A 25225-nucleotide genomic window follows, 5' to 3' on the forward strand; every position below is an offset into this window, starting at 1 on the left:
CTTCAGCTGTCTTTAAATAATTTAGGCCATCACCTAATATGTATATATATATTTACCCTCCCTCAGTATTTACCGTCTTATCTAAGCTCCCTTTGCAAAAAGGTCTGTACGGCCTACTCCTACCACCCGAAGCTTCATGAAAGCCCTGACTCTAACTCATTCCAGCTTACCGCCAAAGACAACCCTCTATTCCGAACTCCAGACAGGGCGGATTACCATTCTGCTATGCTGTCATGGTTTAAGCCCAGCTGGCAACTAAACACCACGCAGCCACTCGCTCACTCCCTGACCCCCCACAGAGGAATGGGGGAGAGAATCGGAAGAGTAAAAGTGAGAACACTTATGGGTTGAGATAAGAACACTTTAATAATTGAAATAAAATTAATAATAATAATAATAATAATAATAATATAATAAATTGTAATGAAAAGGAAAATAACAAAAAGAGAGAAACAAAACCCAAGAAAGACAAGTGTTGCAAATGAAAAAAATTGCTCACCACCCACTGACCGATGCCCAGCCAGTCCCCCAGCAGCAGCCCCCCTGGCCAGCTTTCCCCCAGTTTATGTGCTGAGCATGACGTCACATGGTATGGAATATCCCTTTGGCCAGTTGGGGTCAGCTGTCCTGGCTGTGCCCCCTCCCAGCTTCTTGTGCACCTCCAGCCTTCTCAGTTGGTAGAGCATGAGAAGCTGAGAAGTCCTTGACTAGTGTAAGCACTGCTCAGCAACAACTAAAACATCAGTCAGTGTCATCACATTATTCTCATCCTAAATCCAAAACACAGCACTGTACCAGCTACTAGGAAGAAAATTAACTCTATCCCAGCCAAAACCAGGACATATGCTTAGCCAGATAAGGGCACAGCAACAGGGTCTCTTAGAAACAAAAGCATCTCACCTTAGTATTAAATTAGCTCTCCAAAATAATGAGAATAATAGAACATGTTTACAATCTTCCAGGAAAATTATTTACCCATAGATCCTATTCTGTGGTTTTATTTCTTGATAGAAAGTTCATTTAAAATATGTGCTGGGACATGTGTATGCAAACATAGCACAATGACTGCATAGCGTGTAAACTAAGTGACCTAAAATTTTCACTGCATTTTTCATTGTCTTTGAAGTATTGTATCGGGAAAAGAAGTGAGAGGATTTAAGATAATCATGTCCAAAAAAATAAAAAAACAACCCAACATCAGCAGGTTATCAGATACAAAGCAGAAACTTCAGGACTACACAATTCTTCATGCATTGCTCCCTCCACTTCTCCCCCAGCCCCTTCTATCTCCCACCTAGCTTCTGTCTCACTTTGCTCTAACTTGTTTTTAACCTAGTGCTTCCCCACTAAAAATAACCAACCAAACGGCTGATGAGCTTCTTGTATTTCTAAAGTGCTAAGGTAAGACTATATAACTACACTGCTTACAAAGATTAAAAAGAACTACTGAGTTTATAAAGAGGTCAGAGTATTTTTTTTAAACTTTTAATGGGAAAAGATAAGTGCTGATTGTTTTCTGTAACACAATAATTGTCTCCAAAGAGATTCTTAGAAAAATACTTTATAAATCAAGACTTCAGAGTCTCCAATGCAAAAAAGCCTCAAGAATTTTGAATGGCAGTTGGGCTTAAAGGCATGTAATTTTGTCATTTGCTGCTTATTGCACTGAAGGTCTTCTCTAATGCCATTAAAAGCAGAACAAACAGTCTGAATCACACTTACTCAGCATTCTGTTGTATTTTGTTTAGATTACAGCTAAATATTTAGCTTTGGACTCCTAAGATTGGACTGAAAAATGCCCAGTCTGAATGACACCAGAGATTTGAGATGTTAATTTTGTGCCAGGATGCATCAGTTGGATCAAGTACTGTCTGACAGCAAAAACTGTTACATACTCTGTTGAGTGAACAAAACTGCATGCTCATTTCTGCCTCTGATCACATTTGTACTGCTAGACAATCCAGATGTGGTATTGATGATTGTGGAAAAACAGCTTGAAAAGATATTCTTAACTCTTAAGTTTGACAAAGAGACACTCCCTCAAATCTTAGTGTTTTATACCCTGTTGAAATTAATCTTGCCTTTAAATTCTTGAGGCTACTAATTTCTCTCCATACGATAACAATCTTGTAACAGAGCCAACTAGTTTTATCAAATATTTTTCCTTGTTCGTGACTTTATAAATATATATATATATGGGTTAATGCAACAAAAAACACAGCACTTCACAAGAAAAATGGTACAAAAAAGATGAAACCAGAGATATGCGCAGCCAGATGGAGTTTACATTGTGACTTTCCTTTGGGCTTCAACAGAACTTGAGAGTTTCTGATCATCTGACAGATTTTTACAGGTGAGGAATCAGCAAACAAAGTACATACTTTACCTGTTGTCTGTTTAGACGTTAGAGCTCTAGCCAATACTGTGCCTAAAAGTTTCGAAACTGCTAATCGTACATCATAATTGGAACTTTCAAAGGATTTAAAACACAAGGTCACAACGCTATCCAGGTCTGTACTCCACATAAATACTGCTTCGTTCTGAAGTTCAAGAAGACACTAGACAAAAAAGGGAAATAAAAATGTTTTGATGTGGAAAAGCACTCGGTACAAATTTTATCTTGCTACATAATACACAGAGTTCTCCCTAACAAAATAAGCAGGTTGCTTCATACTAAAATGACTTGAATTTTTGCTGCCAAGGCAATATCAAAGAAATAAAGATAAGCAAACAATGTATTTACTGCTGTGTTCATCATCTATTAAAATAGAATTTTATTTAGGGAGCTTACTTAATAAAAACAGCTATTAGAGCACTTTACCTTTGCAGCAGCACAGCGGACTGCCATGGATCGATCTGTCAAACATGATCGGGCAGCTTTGTAAATATCCCTATGACAGGGGATAGCAGCAGCTCCTAAACCATTTAATATATTTTGCAAACTAAGCATGATTTCATAACGACCTTGAGACTGAAAAATGAAAAAGAGAAATGTTAAAGTCCTGTAACCCTGAGCTCCTTGGAAATAAAAAACGCCAACTACTGAAATAGGTAAACAATGGTTTGGGTCTTTCAGACTTTTAGAGGTCTTTTTATGCGGAAGTGAGTTAAAGCAGACAACTTGCTCTATAACACTGTAAGCAAGTGAAAATAGTAATTCTGTGTTCTACTGGAAAGTACTCAATAGCAGTTTAAAACTCAAAATGTGAAGTACAAGCTGGAGCAAAAACGTTCTCATTAATAAGGCAATTAAATTTTCTAGTTTATCAAGTTCTTTCATGAAATTAGCTTGAGAATAGCTATGATCCATCCTTTTATAGTCATAATCCATTAAGTCTCTAGTAATTCTTTGGAATTTAGACATTGCTTTTTATCCTATGGCTTTCCACAATTTTTTCATATTTTGGTATCATGCACTTTCTCCTATTCATTGGTCCAGCTACCAACAGTAAACATCCTATTACTTTTCCAATCATTTTTTAAACATGCTGTTCCAATACCTCTGCATTCTTCATTGCTTTAAGCACATTCCCAACGGTGTCAGTAAAACTGTTTCCCAAAATTCTTCCCAATTTTTTGTATAAATAGCCCAAGCATACCACCGCAGCACTAAAACAAAAGCAAATCCAAAGACGCGTGAAAATGGATGCAGTAATAGATGAAAGGGGTTAAGACAACTAACATAATCAATGGGCAAACAACAAAATAACTAAATAGAATGTCCCAAAAATGTAAGTGGATTATCAAAAGAAAAAAAAAAAAAAAGTATGTGTGTGGCACATACTCATGCTCTAGGAGAAATGCGGACACAGGGTTTGGAAAATAACTTGGATAATACAAGAATTCAGGTAATACAATCTTCCAATAAATTTTACGATAGGAATACAATTTTCATATCCACCGTTAAACCTTAACATTAATTTCTAACTAAGCATGCCCTGCATCCTGTAGTCTATGGCACTGTGCTATGGCAGATGCTGCTAGAAGAAGTCAGGGACAGTATTTACAACTCAATGGTCAACAGTAGACTGCAAATGGTCTAGTAATTAAAATTCCGGCATTTATGTAGAACAATACATAATGAGGAAACACCTTGAAGGAAATAAAAATATAAGCCCATGTCCTTTTCACGGCACACAGATTCTGAATTTAGTTTCCAGGTGAAATACCTGGCAACTGGACTCTGTGTGCTCATCGGCATCTCCTTTAGCAAAAGTAAAAATTGCTAAATATTGAGGGGGGAAAAAAAAGAAATAAAGAAAAAGTTGCTTAATTAAAGAGTGTTTTCCTTTGAATAATTAATTAAGGAAAACACTTTGGTTTTGTATTGACAGATCTATAACTAAACCAATTAATTTTATGAATACAAGGAAAAAAGAAATTATATCTTTAATCAGCTTTCAGCTCTTTGGCCAGACCTACTTAAATATGCAGTGACACTGCTCAGCACCTCCTTCAAGAAAACAACATTATACTTATTCGCCAACTAAATTCAAGTTTCACATAAAGAATTTTAAAATCTCATACCGAACACATTCTTAATTAGAAAAATGTATTTAATATTAACAGTAATTCCCTAAATGACAAAGCACAGTAAGAAAAACAAAACTGATGTTCTTTATCTCTTATCATACCAAAATCCTGTTTTCATTAAAGCAACATTTTTCATTATTGCTTTCATCCAACTGAGTACACACCAACAGTTTGGATTTTAATTTTGTTCATGGTGCGGCTGGACATAAAATTACAATTGCACCACCTTATTACGAAATTGATCATCTGATGGTCACAGATACTCCTTTAATTAGCTTCAAGACTAAATAATATATATTTCACATCATAATCCAAAGGAGGAATATTTAACAAATATATATGAAAAAAAACCAAGGCAGAACTACCTTATTACATGATGGTATAACCTGCAAACACTCTTACATGGTTGGCTGTACTGCCACGTGCTTAAGTGTCACATGAAAGAGTCAATCAGTGTTGAACAGTGATTTCTAGCAACAAAGTGGCAATATTTGTTGATGAGTAACATCTAGTCAACTGAAGATGAGAATCCAGCTCCTTCTGCACATCAAGATTTAAGTTTCCATAAAAGTTCAAAGCATAGGACCCAGGAAGCTCTTCTGACTGCCTTCTAGGATTGTATCATGACTCTAGTTGTCTGGGTTTTTTTCCAGAAATGTTTCTTCACTAAGTCCAAACTGTATTTACTATTGAGTCACTGTATCTGTCGAATCACAAGCAACAGCCAGAAGTTTCCAAGGAAGCCTGCACATTTATAGGAGTTTTGCAGGGAAAAGCCTCTCTGCCTGTGTTTTTTCCTCCCTGGCAGCACACCTCCATTTTGATATATGACTCTCTCTATAAGATACGTTTAAGTTTTTTTCTCTCGAATTTTGCCTTAACAATTGTACTTGGAGAGGTAACAGCAAAAATGCAGAACTAAGATACTTAAATGTGGTAACATAGCACTGAGATCAGCTATGAAAGTTTGCACCAGCCAAATGCTTTCAAAATGCTAGTGGATATTTTAAAAACTTTGTAATTTAAAGTAATAAGCTGTATTCACACTACATAACCTGTTTATTTGACCTGATATAGCATTCACATCACACTCAATTTTAGTAGGAGATGAGCACCTAACTAAGGTTCTTTTTAAAATGCTTGCCTAAAACATTTCCATCTTCTACCTATATGAAACAAGAAAAATTATAATTCACGAGATAAGAGAACAATTAACTGGAAACTTTATTTAAAGACGTTTCCAGATGAATCAACATATTGTGAACAATGATGGCCAAGTGTTGCTACCAGACAACATGGGCATGTATGTTAAATAAGGACAGATGGCAAACAAAGACAACACGTTAATCAAGATTTAAAAAAAAAAAAAAAAAAAGCAGTCTTTCTTCACTGAACACCAACTATTCCATATACTTGCAGTGCAAGATGAAAGATTTTACTCAATAGAGTTCTGTAGTCCCAATTATTTTTCCTGTAGCCTGTTGTCTCAGTGTCAGTACTATAAGAAATCCCTTTTCCAAATCTTTTTTGAAGTAAACCATATTTTACTGCTACCTTTTTCTCCACTTCATCTCTTATTTCCTCTCCTCACTACTGCTTACATACCCAACAGGATTCTGAACACTGCCACCTCTCTCTTTCTCCCCCAGCTACTTCTCTGCCTTCTGAGTCTGGATACCTGCCATTTCTGTCTGTCTTTGCCATTTCTGCCTTACTGCCAGGGATGATGGACTCCATCATCCCTCCTTGCTATGCGAACATCATCCCCCTTCATCCAGTGTGGCATCTTGCAGCCGAAGCAAGGAAGACCCACAGAGCTCTGTCTCATAGTACAACTCACCTATAACATTAATGCATCTCACTGTTGAGGAGCCAGTAGTATAGCAGTAATTTACTTTGCAGGACTAAGACCCTTTATAGCAAACTTACTCTTAACTCAAAAGACTGCACAAGGTCAATTGGAACAAGAGGGAAACAAAAAATATTATGATACTGGAAAATACAACTGACTCCTTGCAAAAATCTATTTTCAGGAAACTTCACTTGGGTTGTCAGAAACAGGATGAGCATGTGAAGCAAAGGAGGAAGACAGATTCTGCTCTGCCTTGTCTACTGTATCATTAACGCACAATGATGTTTTACTATCTCTACCTTTATCTTTAATTTTCTTCACTATGGTGAAAGATGTGCATTGTTTCAGGAATGAAGGTTATTCATAATATTTCTGCACCTTAAGATTTGGTTTCACATCCTGCAGTAACAGTTCACATTTCTCTGTTCTGTTGGCTAGGCTTTAGGTGTTTAGTTACAAACATTTCAGCTGTTTCTAACTAACTATATCCAGTTTCCCAGTTGGATTAAGAAATGTACACAATAACTGTGTGTTTTGTACCTGGAGTTGTACTTCTCTGTTTTACTGCTCTATTCAGCAGTATATTACCTTCTCCTTGTTTTTCAAACACCTGTCCCCTCATAACGCTGTTATCCATTGCTGGTATTCTCTCTGTCCTGATTTTCAATTGTCTGGCTGGAGATCACCAATTGTCTTCTACCCTTTTGGTTCCTGCTGCACACATACAGTATCTAATACTACCACATTCTTTGTTTTATTATCTATCCTGTGGTAGTGAACTCAGATGCATCATGTCAGGGAAACATATTTTTTTCTTTTACTAATGTTAAATAAGTTACTTATGAAAAGCTTTCTTCACCTTTTATCTAACAAGCAGCATTTGTCTGACTTGCTGTAAAGCATGGTTTCTTCAATACGGCAATGTGTATTGCAAGCTGGTTTTGTCTCCTCACTGAGCAAAAACATAAAGCATGAACCAGCCTCATGTTACCCCATTACCTTAAAGCAGACTATGGTCATTATAGTTCTGAATGATAGCAACAAGTTTAGCATTCCTACACTCCTAAATAAATGAATTTAGCTTAGCTTTCAAATCACTCAAGGCATTTCTTTCCAGTGGATCCAGTAAATACCAGCTAGCTAGGCAGGTCAAATTTTGTTCTAGCTTATGCAACCTACGCTGACTCCCATCAGCCACCAGATTGCCTCTGCATTAAATGCTTCAAAAGTAATGTGATTTTAAAGCATTTTAATGTGATTGATTTTATGTTATATTTATGTGAATCATAACAAGAAACTTCTAAATAAGGAACAAAAATATATTTTAAGCTTATTAAACTTTCAAGGGCAATTTATGTTGTAAAGTACTGACCTGACTTTTTTTTCCCCACAACATGCAGCTGAACTTCTTACTCAACACTTTCCAGGAAAGACACAGAAAGGAGTATATAAATGGTTACACAACTACTTAACCACTCATAATTCTGCCCTGAAGGCAGCTTATATTAAACAATTAAAATATAATTGTTATAATACTTAGAGGGAAGGAAGCAACTTGAATTTGCTTTCAGATTTCAGATGAATTCAGTTTCTCTTTGTAATACTCAAGTCTAAAAATTTTAGAGGTGTAATACCGAAGAAAAAATTACTTTTTACAGCTGGATACAACCACAATAATGATACAAATCAGGGAGGCTCCCAAATTCTGTGTGTCATATGGTACAAAGCTTCTACTGGACAATGGGCAGAAATGAGGGAGCATACCCTCTCCTGCATTAACTTCTCACCATGTAAATCTGTCGCTCTTGTTATTACTGGATTTGAAGTTTAGGGTTAAAAAAAATACTTACAGTTTCGTAGGCAGATAACTTGGTGAATCATCTTTACTCCGAATGAGTTCATTGCATTTGTCAATTGTTTGGTAAACAGAAAAAGTGTCTCCAGTGCTATAAAGTACAGCTAAATTCTTGGCAACAAGCCGTCTGGTAGGAGGTCCTGGTGAATTGTTTAATAAAGAAGTCAATTGTTCAACCAGTTTCTTCTGGTTTTCCCTTATATCAGCCTGGAAATAAAATGAGTAAACAGTTAAATTTAGAAGTTAGTTAAAGATAATTAATGCTAAATCTCTTTACTTTTCATTAGTACCATTATGATACTCTGACATTCTTAATTAAAAATGAACATCTTATTGCACCTTTCTACTCAAAGAAAAGCCATCTCAAATATTTTATTCTTACTTCAAAAAAAAAAACCAACACATTTTTCAGAGCATAATTCATTCTAGTAGCATTTCAGGAATATGTTCCCTATGGCACTTGAATAGTCATATCTTGCTAAAAAAAATTCGCCATTTCTTACTTCTTTTATGCCTGTTTTAAACTAAAATAATTCATAGAAATATAGTCATTTAAGTAGTAAAGAAGAACTTTAGCAGAGTTTCAGGAAGTTGAGCATTAGAAAGGAAAGAACTTCCCTTAAAATAATCATCTATTTTAGTCTTATCTCAATTTTTTTAAATGTTCTTTAAAAAAAAAATAAAATTAAGAGCCTGGCACTGTATTTCATTTACATATTTTAACACAAATAACATAATTCTTAAATACCATTATCTAGGTTGGTTTACTGTTAAATATCCACATATGCTACTTAATGTACACTAAACAGTGAACCAAACAGTTGGACAGTTGGCTGGAAACATGATTAGGAAAATAAAAAACAAAGAGAAAGATGTTACATTCTTGCTTGCTAGAGAACTACCAAGTAATTGTGCCATGCTAGGTGGAAGCATGACTGCCATTCTTCATCATGGAGCTGCAAAACCTTGCAGTAATAATCTGAGTTAAAAAAAATAAAATTAAAAAATCACTTAATGCTTATTTCTCAAATTCCTTTCATTGGACAAGTGGGTCTGTCACTTGAAGGGCTGTGACCAAAAACTTGTAACATTTAGAAAGTTACTGCTAACACTGAACATACTTTCATTGTGTGTACGTAAAAGACATGAAGCAAATGAAATTGAATACTGCTCTTTGTTTTTAAACAAGATAACAAAAAAGACAGAGAAAAATAGCTCTATAATATGCTTTTCTTCTCAAGCCTCATTATACTTACTCTGCTAGTCACTGGTAAAAGTTTTTCCAAAAACTGTAGCCATTCAAAAATGAACTCTGCTTTTTGAAATTCACCAAGCTGGTTATACGCGTCTTCATTAAGTAGTAAACTGTGAGCTAACTCCATTCCTTGAAATTTTCCTCAAATCTCTCCTCAAACACCGTGGAATAAAAAAAAAAAAAAAATAACAAAACCAACTACCAGAACTATGTTAATCAATCAGGTTTTCTTCCCCATTAATATGTGGTGACTGAATCAGAAGTTTAAACACCTAAACAGAAAAAGAAAAAAATTACTAGCGAGTCAGCAATCATATTATATTTGTGCTTGGCTTATTAAAACTAAACTTTCAAAGGAAAACTTAGAATTAAAAAAAAAAAAGATTACAATAGTTTTATTTAGGTGGCTTTAGTAATACTTAATGGTTTTGGAAATGAGATAATGGTATTGATGTAATATATGAATTAAAGTTAAATATACTTCAGAAAAATCAGAGGGGTTCTCACTGAGCTACTATTTTTCTTTTCATCTTGTTTTGCATGAGGTGAGGTTTACTAGTACTTAATCACATATATACCTGAAAGTAACTGGCCCCAAACATAATGACTTTTGCAATCTAGAATTAAGTGTGGCAATAGCAGTAACCTACACCTAGCAAACCCATGTTAATTATATTCACAAATAGAAATTCTACCATCTTCTTCAAACACTTTATGTATTCTCAGTGCCAAGCAAGGCATAAAGAAAAAACAGAACTTCATTGCTGAAGAAACCTCTAATGCTGTCTTTTTTCAAAAAAAACCCACACCTGAAAAAAGGATGTTTCAAAAACTCAAAGTTCAAAAGAATTTATATTTTACTTATGTCTCTTGGACTATTTTGGGAATTTCCACATTGTTAATAGGCATAACTAGAAGCAAAGTGAGATGAAAACTACTTCTAATGATAATGATAACTTTTTTTTCCACGATTTAAATGCCATATAACCTAAACTACAAAATATAATATTACGTAGGCTTTGTGAACAAAAATAATCAAGGAGATTCTGGTAAAATGTCAACCGTATTTCAAATTCCCAAACAAATCATCCTTTCCAGAGGTCACTGAGACTGCTGAACACACATTTTTTTCCTATGCAGTAACATTATTATAGTGTAAAATGATCTATCAAATAGTAAATGGGCAATACAAAGCAATGGTAAATAATTCAGTACTCGGGTTGTCATCAAATGCACAGCAGAACGTTACCTTTATTACTTTCTACACATTTTTTATGTAAAATTTACTCACAGAGGAAATTAGTCACATCTAACTTACTATAATGAACTGTCACTTAAAATTTACCTGAAATACCAGGCAGCTTGACAAGGCACTACACTGTAAAATGACAACCAGAGGTAAATATACATACCTAAGTATACCTATATATATTTAATCTGCCTAGGTACACAGATGTTTACAATTTACCAGTTATCTCAGTCCTAGAACACTCACAGAACTTAACTCTATCCTCACATTTTTTGAAACATCCAAAAAAAGTAGGATTATGTATTTCATTGAATATTTGAGTAGAGTTTCGTCACTGCTTAGCATGGAAATTACATGTACAGGTCACAAACCCTCCTTTTTACCTCACCCAAGGCCTGTCCCAATGTCTAGTATATCTAAATCATGTACTACCACAGCAACTGATTCAACTTACATACAGAGCTGAGGATTACAATTTATAGCTGTTTTCCCCAACTGAAAAGATCACAGATCGTTGTCACACATTGGCACTTAACTTACCTAGCAGATAGTTTCTCCTCATTGTAAAAACTGTCTCTCTGCTGCTCCAGGTTCTTGGATAAAGGATGTCAAGAGCTTGATTTTCTAGAAAACGAGTTAACACAAAAATCAACTTTTAAAAAGCACATGAAGTATTACAAGTGTCTGTTCTACAAAAAATCCCAAGAATTCCGAAGTCTTGCATGCTGACAATTTTTATTAGCTAATAGCTCACCAAAAGGCACTGAACTGGAGCTCCATAAATATTATTAGCTGTTTATATGTTGCATTTGAAATGGGCAGATCCATCATATTCACCATACAGTTTGATTCATTTAACTACTCAAACCACCTTTCTTATTTCTGATCTCAGATTAATTCTAAAACAACAACAACAAAGTAAGCTCAGACAGCATAATACCATAAATATTTTCTAGGAAGATGATTACAGTGCCTTCATCAGACCTACATTACTTGAATATATCTAAAAAAGCATAGGTGGAAAATATTTATTATATTAATCTGGAATGCTATCATGAATGACCATGTCTTTAGCATTAAGTCATAAACAATACAACAGCATTCATGTCTAAATCAACAACCAGCAGAGCTGGCAAAGGTGACTCAACTGTTCTGAAATATTCTTGTACAATACTATGGATACAAAAAGACATGAGGATTATCAATCCATTCTCCTAGCTCCCAGATATAATTTTAATATTAGAATCAATGGGTGAAAACATTTCCTTTTAAAGCTCGTTCAACTTGAACTTAGTCTGGCAGGACATGAAATACAGGTTGCATGCTATTTTAGACATAATCAGTTTTCAATCAGTCTTTAAAAGAATGATGTTGAGAACAAATTAAAAGTACATGTAGATATCAAAGTAATCTAAACTTCTTTCAGCCTGGGGAACCAGTGTTCAGCCTGGCAAAGAGCTAACAAAGCCCTGGCAAAGGGCTTATAAAAAAAGATGGCGGCAAACTCTTTAGCAGGGCCTGTTGCGACAGGACAAGGGGGAATGGCTTTAAACTAAAAGAGGGCAGATTTAGACTAGATAGAAGGAAGAAATGTTTTACGCTGAGGGTGGTGAAAGACTGGCACAGGTTGCCCAGAGAGGTGGTGGATGCCCCATCCCTGGAAACATTCAAGGTCAGGTTGGACGGGGCTCTGAGCAACCTGATGTAGTTGAAGATGTCCCTGCCCATGGCAGGGCGGTTGGACTAGACGACCTTTAGAGGTCCCTTCCAACCCAAACCATTCTATCATTCTATGATGCAAGATTTATTTTTGTAGAAACGGAGAACTAACCACCCAGCAAAAAAAAAAAAAAATCACAGACCTGATCTTTCCAGTGCTGGCCAACAAGCAAACCTTGGTTCCACGAAGCTACGTACAAAACGGTATACTCTCCATCCTATCAAAAAAACTTACCCAAACACCTACTGAGACTCCCTTTAATAAGTTGTAAGCCTGCACACCAGAAATACTTACGAAGCTTTAAAAATAATAATTAGAAAGAGCACAGGCATACAACCTTGTGAGAAGAAAGGTGAGAATGTAGGGAATCAAGTTGTTACTGCGGCATATTGGTTTTGCAGTCAGATTGGAGAACAATGCAAAAGGCACGGTGCTTACAAGGCTATGCAAAACAGAACACAAGCACAGAATGTGGGGACGAGCTGGGTTTGATTAATAGTAAATATGTCCTTGTTATGCATACAAGATGTTACTAGGCAATTTCTAAGTGCAGAAGGAAACATCAAACCTAAACACATAGAGTCCAGACAAGGGTGCAACTCTGCTCTAAGTAGAGGCATGGCACAGCCACGTGGTGGGCTAAGCAAGCATGATGAAAGACTGAATGTTACGCCAGTTGTTGCAGAAATTACAATTTCTTGAACATCCTCACACATTAGTAAATCGATGCAAGTACAAGCTAAGCATGTAAAGATGCATCCGTATTTACATGAAACCCATGTCTAAAGATGTTGAATTATTTGAAAGTCCCTTTCCCCGGTGTTATGCTTTGATCCTTCTCAATCTGAAAAAGAAATCTGGAAAAATAAATGTGAAATTTCATTGAATGAAACACATAACTATGCCATCAACAAAAATGAAAAGGCATACATGGGTGATAAAAAAACCTGAATTTTCTAGCTCGCATGACGCACCATCCTTTTGGTTTTGTTTTTGATAACTGAAGTAATTACAAGATTTACTTTCCCATCAGTGCTACAAGAGCAGATCAATCAAAAATCCCTCTTTTTTCCTATGAGGTAAGTGTATTTTACATTTTATGCTACAAAACTGTCACAAAGATTTATTGGACAAGGCAGAAGTTGTTCCTACTTATTACTGATGAAAAATTTTTCATTTGCTGACTGCCAATTTGGCAAGTAGGATTGTTCAAGACTTATCAGAAAAGAGCTCAGAAAAGCTCTTAGAACAAGCACTAGATGGAATGCTGCCCTGTAAATGGAAAGGAATATAGGGTGACTCAAGCATTAAAAGGCAACAGCAATTGAGTTTCAAAAGTTCCTGATAAACCACAGAGACAAAAAAGGGACTTGTAGTCTTCTTTAACAAAAAAAAAAAAAAAAAAAAAAAAGGGTGACTGAAGCAGGGGAACACAGATCTGAATAACTGCCTTGAGCAACTGGCTTTAAAATATGAGAACCAACAGATCACCCATGACAAAGTTATAACAGAGCCAAAAAAACAAGCTGAAATTCAAAATAGATCTATTATGTTTATCAAGTCTGTTCTGAGACAGCTAATCTCCACAGGCTTTACAAGCTGAGGGAAGCAGTCCATAGACTTTTATTTCTTTCACGTAGAAGCCTAAGACAAAAATTAATACACAACAATGAAAAGCTATGAGCAGCAATGGCAACTTAATGAGTTTTACTTTTCCCCTTCCTTTCACCCCATGGCATATTTTGTGTCTGCATTAAAAAAAAAAAAAAAGAAAGATAATCTGCAATAAAGCATACTCCTAATTGATCTCTCACTAAAAAAATTAAGCCTTTAAATTATGACTCATCATTTCAAGGAAAATCAGCACAAGTAATGGAAACCACCGCACAGACCAAGTATGTACTTACAAATTTATTTTCTTTTAAGATTTCTCACATTTGATCTCTTGTTGTTCCAGCAGTTTGTCTTTGCCAGGAACAAGTGGTGCTCAAACAGAAATCAGACCAACCTGAGCTCTCTGAGCATGACGCTCAGGTGAGGATCTAGTGTACAATCTAGATGAGGATCTAGGTCCTTTACATCTACTACTTAGTGAAGAAAATGAAGGGCTGTATAACTTAATAATAATTATTTATATTTTTCTAATTTCATAAGTATTAAAATAATTCTGCATTAAATCTGATATAAAGCATAAAGATAAACCTGTGGATTCAATTTTGTACCAAAGACTAGTCTAGCAGGGAAGTAAAAAGAACATTATTCTTCTAAGAAATGATCCCTGTTACTCATTGCCAGTAATGAGTAATAGTAAAAAATAAGTAATGAGTAACAGTAATGAGTAAGATTAAAAAATGACTAGTAATAATTACCAGTGTTTTCACAACGGCTGCCATTGGGCTGACTACACAATTAACATCATAACCATCACACTGCTGAAAAACAGAGCTGAAGCACATTCATTAGCATCAAGTTGTCCTTCACTTCATTGCAGTGGTATTTTAACTGACTTACAATTCATGTTTTTTTTCCTCAGAAAGCAAAATTTATTGTCATCTCTCTAACAAGCGAACCAATCATTGTGGTTCAACCCCAGCTGGCAACTGAGCACCACACAGCCACTCGCTCACTCCCTGAGCCCCCACAGTGGGATGGGAGAGAGAATCGGAAGAGTAAAAGTGAGAAAACTTATGGGTTGAGATAAGAACAGTTTAATAATTGAAATAAAATAATAATAATAGTAGTAGTAGTAATAATAATAACAACAATAATAATAATAATAAAAGAATATACAAAGCAAGTGACGCACGATGCAATTGCTCACCACCTGCCGACCGATGCCCAGCCAGTCCCCCAGCAGCGGCCCCCCCGGCCAGCTTTCCCCCAGTTTATGTACTGAGCATGACGTCACATGGTATGGAATAGCCCTTTGGCCAGTTGGGGTCAGCTGTCCTGGCTGTGCCCCCTCCCAGCTTCTTGTGCACCCCCAGCCTTCCCAGTCGGTAGAGCATGGGAAGCTGAAAAGTCCTTGACTAGTGTAAGCACTACTTAGCAACAGCTAAAACATCGGTGTGTTATCAACATTGTTCTCACCCTAAATCCAAAACAGCACTATACCAGCTACGAGGAAGAAAATTAACTCTATCCCAGCCGAAACCAGGACACCAATACATTTAAGAGAAAGCTTTCCAGCCTGACACGTTTAGTTCTAGTCATTAACAGTTCAGATCAGTGTTACTCTTGCAGCACTGTTTTAAAAGTTTAATGGGATGATCGTTACCCATGCATCTGAGCTGACTGCATGGCAGGACAATCGATGCTCAAGCCTATGTTAAGCCCTTGCACACACCTGTTTAGTGTCTCCCAAACATAAACAAAACTCCTGCCCAGCTCCCTCGGGCTTACTTCTGACAAGAGAAACTGGGTATGATGCTCTTTTTGCCAGCTGTCCCGAAAAACCACCTTAAAACACCAGCCAAATTCAGCTACTGATGAATGAAACATAGACCAAAATCCAATAGTTACACTGTATCATTTATGCTAGGAGGCAAACACAGGGAGGCACAGAGGTCTGGAGAAGGCAAAAAGTGCAGGATCAAACTCCCAGCAACTTCAAACGGGAGACCCGATTGCCCAGGGAATGAAGGATTGAGTTATCGTCAGCTGTAATCTAGCTAGAATTTATAGCACACACAGAAATAATCTAATTTAAATAAACTACAATGATAAAATCTTAATAATTTGATAAGAAATAAAAAAGAACCAAAATTCCAGTTCAGATGAGCTTGGAGTTGAGACACTGGATATATATTGAAGTGGGAATATTCAACAGCTAGAGAAAGGTATTTATTATTACTCGAAAGACAGGGCAGCCTTTTACTTACTGACTTCTACAAACTATTACCAACTAACACAGAGAAGCAAAGTCTGCCTCAAAATCTTCAGTAAGAGAAGGCAATGCTAAATGAAAGTGTCAGCGTAAGTACGCCAGTACTCCAATATCCTTTGTGTGGCAGGACCCTCAGCATTCAGCCAACTTGTGCCTTTTCTCTATATACAGAAGCCTTAAATTTTTCACTCTGCAGAGCCATGTGAAGCAACGGCAGGTAACTGCTGGTCCCGACATATCACTGACCCCTCCGTACACATTATGTTCAGCAGTGCTAATCACTTTTGGCCTCCCATTCAACCGAAAAAAAGCTGAGAATTTCATGTGCTCTTTCACTGCTTTCTTGCATGTAGTTTCAAAGAAAACATACAAGCAAATTTAGGGCATTTCGGCACCAAGACACCAAGAGAAGAGGGGGGAGAAAGAGAAAGTTAACTGACTGTTTCTTTAGCAGAAGCATTGGTATGTTGAATTGACCCCTTGATGAGGAGGACTATGAAGAGGTTTTGAAACCAGAGCCCAGTCTTTCAATGCATACACACACATGCTTTAATTGATCAGTGATTGGTCTCATCAGTTTGGACCAAATTGCTTCTTGGCATCAAATAGACTTGATTGCTTTTCATCCAAAATTAATATACTGCCATAAGAATGCCAGGTACTTTGCAGTGTTATGTTATATTGGTCAGCAGTGGGGAAATTTGAAGCCAAGCATGGAGAAGATGGGACTAACAATGATGTTCGACAGCTGTTTGCGAGAACAGGCTACAAGAAAGTCATCACAAGACCACAACTCAGAGCACAAGGAAAAAGAACACCAGGCCACGCAGGAGAAGGTCCAAGATTTTAAGACTTTTAAATCAAGCAGAACTGTAACTCTTACTATCAGATTTTAAGTGCACTAGCACGTGAAAAACGCACCAGATGATAGTAAATCTTGCAATTGAGTACTCGTATGTTTTATTGCATATTCTGTGTTATGAAGGGATTCAATTCCACTCACAAATCAAGCTATCTTCCTTTCTAAATAAAAATATGTACGCACTTGCATCACATGCTTATCCTAAATAGCAAAAAGCAATGAGGAATCTGTTTGACTAAGAGCAACAAAAAATAACAGATTATTACACAACCATCCATTTCCTCTAATTACTGCTGAAGATTTCAGACTGGGACAACTTCCACTTCTGTTATATTTTTGTATGCAATTATCCAGCTTAGAAACGTGATTCTGAAATCATGGATATTGAAACAAGACCCCTTTCTTTCAGGCTCTCCGCTTAACAGCGTTCTGGATGAAGCAAGTTTTGCCCCAGGAAAACTATGCATCTATTCTACCACTGAAAATTTGGTAGCATTTACGCAGGTACTTGTTAAAGATGTAATCCAAGTGCATCTTTCATATATTGCACCTTACATGTAGGTCTTGCCGTGTTCACATAGCATTTCACACTGTGCTAAAGAACAAATGTCATGCAGCCCAAACAGAATTCTTGTTAGTTTCTCAGCTACTTTCATCTGTGTTGCAAAACAAAAGGGCTGTATTTTGATGATTTGTGAACAATGATGCTCAGACAAAGTACTTGTTTACTCCCACAGGAGCAGTTCCAAATGACTGGTTTTCCTAGCAAAATGCTTGTCAAGTGTTATGGATTTCCAAGTTTCAGAAGAATCACCCTGTATCTGAAAAAGCAACAAAGCTTAAAGGCAACAAAGATCTAAGTGAAATCTATCAGAATCCTTGTTCTGGGCTTGCTGGTTTTAAAAATATTCACACAAAGAATGTGACCACCCACAACCCTCATACATAACCGTGACATTGATAAGAACTACAACACAATATACATTTGCTGAAGTGTGAAAGAAATTACAAGACAATGTCTTCTAGGAATGCTGAATGATTTCTGTGAAGTTTTGAGGACAAAGCTTGACATAACTAGACAAAAAATACCCTGAAAAAATGTGCCTGGAAATGCAATAGCTGTTTCAGCAATGCAAAGCATTCAAAACATTTTTAAAAACTCAGATTTTGGAAGATATTCATTCATTCATCATGTTAAAAACTACATGTACTTTGCTTTTCTTATCATCACTTTAATCTTTATCTCCACATGAGAAGAACTATTCCAGGAAACCAAGAAACAGCTACATTCAGTTATTGAGAAATATAAACCAGCCATTTCCTGAGCTCCACAGCAGGCACTACTGGCACGCTCCATCCCCTCAGCACCCACAACTCTTGAATATTAGTTAGGTTCATTTCTGAAAGTTTTAAGTCAAAAGATAAACTTGGCTCCATTACAGGGACCTCAGAACATTATTTACAGGCAGCCTGGCAAACTGCATATAAATAATTAACCAATGCTTCTAATAGTTAGAAAAACAGTATCATATCTGGAAGTCTGATTCTGACAAAGTGAGTTTAAAAGATTCCCCCCCCCAAAAAAAAAAAGAAATTTTACTAACTAAACTTCAAAAAGCAATAACTTACTTCAGTCTGAATAAAAATGCATAGAATGCTTTGGTTTTATTTCTTTGCAGGTTTGAAAACTGGTGTGATAGCAAGGCAAGTGCACAAAAATCACAGAAGTGCAAACATCCACCTAAATCCTAAAAATAATTTCAATATATGTCTGAACATGGCTTTATTCCTGGCAACATTATAGATTACATTGTTTATCTAATATAGACAAAAAATACCAAACTGAGTATACTGACAGGGTTTTTTTGTCGCAATGATAGCAGTTTCGTGGAATTAAATTATTTGTTAAAATGTTAAATTGACTTATAGTAGGTGATGTATATGCATATAGATAATGCAAAGTGCAAGTTGATTTTAGTTACCAATTTTCCATTAAAGGTAAACGTTGAATCCAGTCTAGCTTAGCATTAAATTAAACCACAGGAAATTTTTGCTGAAGATATCCTGAAATCCTGGAAAAGTATACTTATTTTTCCTGAAAATCATTATGGCTATCATTGTACCAGCTTAACTAGTGCTACGACTAGACTTCAACTGCACTGAAATACACCAGCACAGAAATTTAGCAGCAGAAGCCCTCACAGGTGCAGACTCTGCAGGAGACTTGTTTGGCAGATCAGAGACCACTATCCAGGCATAAATCACTGACATACCTCACTGTGATGGTTGATTCTCTAGATATTTTAAATGGCTGTTCCCCAAAGAAAACTCTAAAACAGCTCAAAAATCATAACTGTATAGAGTTTTCATGATTTTTTGGTTTGCAACGTAGATGTAGACATACTTCATGTCTTTTTTAAGGTTCTGCTTCCTTAAAACAGCAAAAATTGCAAGGGTAAGAACTGAATAGAACAAACATCCCACAATCTGAAAATGTTTTTGTGAGAAGGTGTTTCTAACCTCCTGCCTCATTAGGATGTTCTGAATCTTGAAATAGAAAATCATCCTGCATTGACTAACAAAGTTTTTGACATGTTGGGATACAACGTCATGAACTAGTCAGTAATTCGGCTACTTTACTGACAATAAAAACAATCCTCTGTTCAAGAATCAAGCACAAGTTTTCAACATATTGCTAGACTTAGTGTAATATTAAACTGGCTTCCTCCCTACCCCCACCTCCTTTTCATTGTGTCAAACCATCAGGAAAAGGAAAAGAAACCCAAACTTCATTCAGCACACAACCAGAAGTAATCTATCTTCTGGGTCTCAATTGTTACTTCATACATGAGTTGACAATATTACATATCATGTAGCAAAACACCAAAACATATAATAGAGCTTGACTATTTCTGAAGGCAGGGGAAATATTTCTGGCGTGTGAGACTAAAATAAAAGTTTAGTACAATTCATGGTCACAACTATAAACAATCCTACTAAATCAAAATGCAGACTTGAAACGTTACAAATAATGAATCCAAACTTCCAAAAATAGCAGATTTCATTTATAGAAGCACAAAGCTGAACTCACGTTAACTTTATCTGCCTTCCTCCTCTCTTATCACCCTTCCACCCATATCTCAATAAGCTTTACTTTTAACTAAACTTACGATGTCTATTACTCTTTCCCTCTTTCCAAAATGTCAACACTAATGCAACTTCACAGGTTTTACATCCCTCTGCAAAGTTTTTACCAGTTACACGGTGTAGGCTTGCTTGTTGTCCTATCTGAACAGCCAGGAATTCAAATTGCAAATGCCTGCAATAATATTTCTGCATACCAGAATATTCTTAATTTAAAAGATTTATAAGAAAATATAAAAACAGCCCCTAAAACCACGTACACTCGCTGCAAGTGAATGCCAAATCCGTCCCTGCAGTCTTAGGATCTGTACCGACCTGTACCAGGCAAACACCCACCCTCGCCTACCCCGCACCCCATTCCTGCTTACCCCAAACCCGGAGGGGGGGCACGGTCGCTCTCCCGCCCCTCCCCGTGACATCCAGGCGGCGTGGCGGGGCGACACTCGGACGGCACCACGCGTGTGGCCGGCTTGCCTCGCCCCCACGACGAGAAGACCTTTCTCCGCTCCCCTCACGGGAGTGAGACCTGCCCCGCAACGCCGGGGGACGGGGGGGGGACGGGACGGGACGGGACAGGCTGTGCTGAGGGAGCCCAGGAGCCGCCCGCCCGCCGGCTTTAAAGCCGGCTTCTCTGCCTCACCCACCCAGTCGGCTCCGGGGGTGATCGAGCGCTTTTCAGGCGCAGGCCTCCGGCAGCCCCTCAGCGAGCTCCCCGGCTCCCCTCGGCCCGGCTCCCCTCGGCCCTTCTGCCGCCTTCACACAACTCCTCACCCCGCACCGAGCCCGGGCATCCGCTCCCGCCCGGCGGAGAGGCTGGCACCCCGCTGTTTTAGGGTCATCCCCGCCCTCCCCCCTCCCCCCGGCGGCGCCGTGCCCCCAGCGGGCCTTCGCGCCCTCGCCTAGGCGGCCGCCGGGGCTCTCCGCGCCCCTTTCCTAGCCCTCTCGGACTCCCACTCCCCGCCTGCCCCGGCGGCTGGCGGGGCAGGACCAGCGCCCTCCGCCCCTCCCCGCCCGCCCGCGGTACCTGGCCGGCACGGCACGGCCCGCCGCAAGGCTCCCGCGCCGCTCTGCGGGGCGGCGGCGGCGCTGCGGACCTCGGCTCCGTCCGTCCGCCCGCCCTCCTCCGGCGCGGGGGGGGCGGTGGGGGCCTGCGCCCGGGCCGCCGCCGCCGCCCGCCGGCGAGGGAGGGAGGAGGGCGCCGCCGTCGCTCAGGGCTGTGCAATCGGGCCCGGAGCCATCGAGCGCCCGCGGTGGCCGGCGCGGGCCTCGGCTCTCCAGAGGGCGGGAGCGGCCTGGGGGAGCGCGGAGCCCCGGGGCGGCGGCGGGCGGCAGCCGCAACGCCGCGGCGAGGTGTCGGGGTGCCGGAGGGGAGGGAGTCACCGCCTCCGGGGTCGCTCCGTGGCTCTGCAGCCACCGCGGCGCCGTGGCGGGGAACGAGCCCTGCGCTGCTCCCGCTCCTGAAGCAGCGTGAGGGGGGCACAGCCGAGAGCTAGCGCTCTCCCACCAAAAACAACAACAAAAACCCCCTCTTGGTGGTTTTTTTTAAGGTGGCTCAGTTGGCGCTGTTGAGGTTGGTACCTGGCTCTGCTCGGAGTCTGCCATGACTTCCGATTTTTCACTCCACTCCACAGGCACCCATCTGTGCTTTCTGGAGAGGGACCCTGGCCCTACACCAGTACGGTGACAGAAACACCCCGTTTATATTCTTAACCATTTGTCAAACCCAACATTTGCAAAAGTTGTTACACTTGGGTTTCACCAGTGTAAGCTTTGAACCCAAATCGAGATGGGATCCCGAGTCACCGAGTCATTCTGTGTCTTACTGACAAGGTCAGACATGGGCTCCTCCGGGTTTTTCGCCTATCTTTTTTCTACTGCATAGGTGCTCCAAGTGAAAGAGATTGCTGCGTCATTGGGAATGACTTCCACCCTTGGAAATTTTCATAAGCAAATTCACTGGTCATGAGAAAATTTCTGTTGGGGGGATTCTCTTTTCTGAATTCTGCCTTCAGAGTTGAAGTTCTGCCTTCATAAAGGGAAAATAGATGTCGCTCAACCATTTTTTAGTTTAAAAATAAACAAACAATAATCTTCTTGTAGTTTTGTAGCTGATGCCCAGCCATGTCTGGATTGCTTTTCCATCGTACCAACTACCTAGCAGAGCAAACTGGAAGACACATCGGGTCCGGTTTCTGCTGGCTACAAGTTAGTTTGGTGGGATTGCGATGTTCTGTTTTAATACTGCTACCTTAGCTGCTGCTACAAAGTTGAAGAAATAATGCCTTCTGGAATTAAACACTGGTTTTGACTAGACAACAAATCTTAAAGATGATCTTTTGTCTTCTTAATCCCACAGTGTGACATTGGTTAAACCTCAAAGTGCGAAAGCTAAGGTTCCTCTCCACGAATTGGGTTCTCTGGAGCCATCTTCTCTGAAGTGGTGCAAACCATCATGGGGAGGCAGTAATGCCTGGGGTGCATAAGTGTAGGAGCCAAAATTGTGTCTAGTCCTTACATAAGCTTGTAAATTCATCTTTAAATAGGTTCAACATGTAAAGTTTATGTACAGTGTGATCCTCTGTGAACATCTGTATTCAGTCACGTAGATGATACCACTGAGGAATATTTCAAAGAGCGCACACAGAACTGCCTGATTACATTTTGCTGTAGATGCCAAGAGCACCAGGCTGCATTACCCTATATGGAAACTGGTTTCATTTTTACTAAATCGCCTGTGATAAAGAAACACGAGCATTGATGCAACAACCTTTTACAAAAAAGCTCTGTCAATGGATGTGGTAATGAAGAACACACAAATACCTGAAGCAGGAAACTATTTCCATAGTATATTTCACATAAATCAACTCTACAAACTCCTACTGGTGTAAAGGTGTTAACACCTGGTATCGAAAATAATGTACACCCCCAGGAAAGAGTTATTTGCTCAGTTAACCTCATTTTGATGGGAAGATGAGTTGCTGCTGCTCAACATAAAGCGATCTGCCATTCAACTTGCGAGAAAGGTCAACCGAACAATTTATATTCAAAGGCTGTTGGTGTTATGACGTTTTCCATAATGAACTCCGGAAAAACAAAGGCTGCTCCATCTGACAGTCCTGAGGTAACAGAAAGACCTGGCAATATTTGTGACGGATTGATCATGTTTAGCTCAGAAACAAATAAACAAAACCAAATCTAGAATAATTTTTACAAGATTATTGCTGTTATTATCGTTATGATGATGATTATTCACTTTGTTGTGGTAACAGGCAGAGACCCACTCAAGATTAGTATCTCATATTGCTGAATGTTACATGAGCACAAGGCAAGACAAAATATCATCAGTAAGAAATACAGTCTTGCTCCGTTCTTCCCAAGAATGGTCTCACCCAGCCCCCAGTATACATGATATTGGCTCTGAGTAATGCTGTGTTAATGCTCAACTCATACGAATCAGTTGGAATAATGAGGGGTACTGATGCAGGATGCTCCTTCCATCTCCAGATACCTCAGCTTTAGTGCTAGCAGCGCTTACATGAGGGTAAGACCCTGTATTTATCGGGTTCATAGCTGACCTTGATTCTTTAATATGATTTCTTCCCTAAATTGGTCAACAGAATGTTAACCATGCACTGATTTGAATTAGCATCTACTTCAGCAGTAATGCATGTCAGTTTTATCTTTCCCCTTTTCAATCTGAAATAAAAAATATTGTCATGCAAGCTTATAGTATTCTGTTCTGAAACAGACAAAAATAGGACAATTACATGTATTCACCATGTATTAATTCAATTTCCCCTTTCTCCATTAGTCCTGACTGAGCTTCAATAGCAAATTACTTAATAAAATAAGCGACTGGCAAATAATTGCAATGCACAAACCTACTGATTAGTCTTCTCATTAGTTAGTCTATTTTGGTAAAGTGGGTTGACTGATTCAGAGCATGAATCAGTTCTGCCATACAGATTCCAGTCATAGTAGAATATCTATACAGTCACATATGCCTCTGAGCTAAATATTTTCTTTCTTACAGCTTTATAATCCTCAGTGACTCTAGAGGAAGAGAAAAGAATGTATTCCTTTGAATTCAGTGGGACTGAGTAAGAATTGCAGGACTAGAGGCCTGATTTAAAGCAGATGAAACATCACCAAATAATTACATAGCAAACAAAACCAAATTCCATTATATTTTAAAACCAGTAAGAAGAAATGGCTTTAATTATAAGACTAAACATTTACTTTTACTTTATTTTTGCGATGATATTATATAGTCAATATACTCATTTAAGGACAGAGTCAGACCATTAAGGTCTGATTCTGCGAACAGTTACACCAACAGCAACAGGCAACTTCCATTTGGCTTTAACTGAATAAGGTTATTAATCTGCCTATAAACTAATGTTTATAGGCACGCTCATTTCTAGAGCTGCTGCAGCCCTTGGCATCCATGGCTGTCCATCAGTGCTCCCTCGGTTGAGACAGTAACCATGTACGTGTTTCTAATCCCGAAAGTGAAACATTCAGGTCCCTGGAGCAGCTGCCTTCTGGAGGTGCGTAGAATCCAGTACAGTTTGGTCTGTCCTAGCTTTAGCAAAGCCTTAGTTATGAATCTTTCTTTTTTACACATTGAATATTGACAATAATATATGGGTTTATTTCATGCTTAAATACTGCTAGAATTCTTTTTATTCCCAATACAGTTGCTTTTTGTGCTATCACAAAACACAAAGCCTGAATTCCTGCCAAGCAATTACACAGTCCTGCTGTTATTTTTAATCCTAGAATGTAAATAAAAGTATTATGCATGCCTAGATAATGTTAGATACAGCTACCAAAATGGAAGCGGGAAATAAGAAAGGGAAACAAGTC

The 25225-nt window shown here is 38.6% G+C and overlaps 1 protein-coding gene across 3 annotated transcripts in view; it reads right to left on the reverse strand.

Moving 5' to 3' along the window:
- Positions 1-21445, reverse strand: part of HEATR5A (HEAT repeat containing 5A) — a 69810-nt gene extending 48365 nt beyond the window's left edge. For all 3 annotated transcript variants that reach the window (XM_076344998.1, XM_076344997.1, XM_076344996.1), the window contains exons 1-7: positions 21381-21445; positions 11285-11368; positions 9497-9767; positions 8236-8447; positions 3501-3609; positions 2822-2971; positions 2387-2558 (exon numbers count right to left, since the gene is read on the reverse strand). In XM_076344998.1, the coding sequence (XP_076201113.1) occupies positions 2387-2558; positions 2822-2971; positions 3501-3609; positions 8236-8447; positions 9497-9622 (769 nt within the window). In that variant the 5' untranslated portion in view covers positions 9623-9767; positions 11285-11368; positions 21381-21445. The remainder of the gene's footprint in view (positions 1-2386; positions 2559-2821; positions 2972-3500; positions 3610-8235; positions 8448-9496; positions 9768-11284; positions 11369-21380) is intronic.
- Positions 21446-25225: the final 3780 nt, after the last annotated feature.

The sequence above is a fragment of the Aptenodytes patagonicus genome, chromosome 7 (assembly GCF_965638725.1).
Source record: "Aptenodytes patagonicus chromosome 7, bAptPat1.pri.cur, whole genome shotgun sequence".
NCBI classification, from domain to species: Eukaryota; Metazoa; Chordata; class Aves; order Sphenisciformes; family Spheniscidae; genus Aptenodytes; species Aptenodytes patagonicus.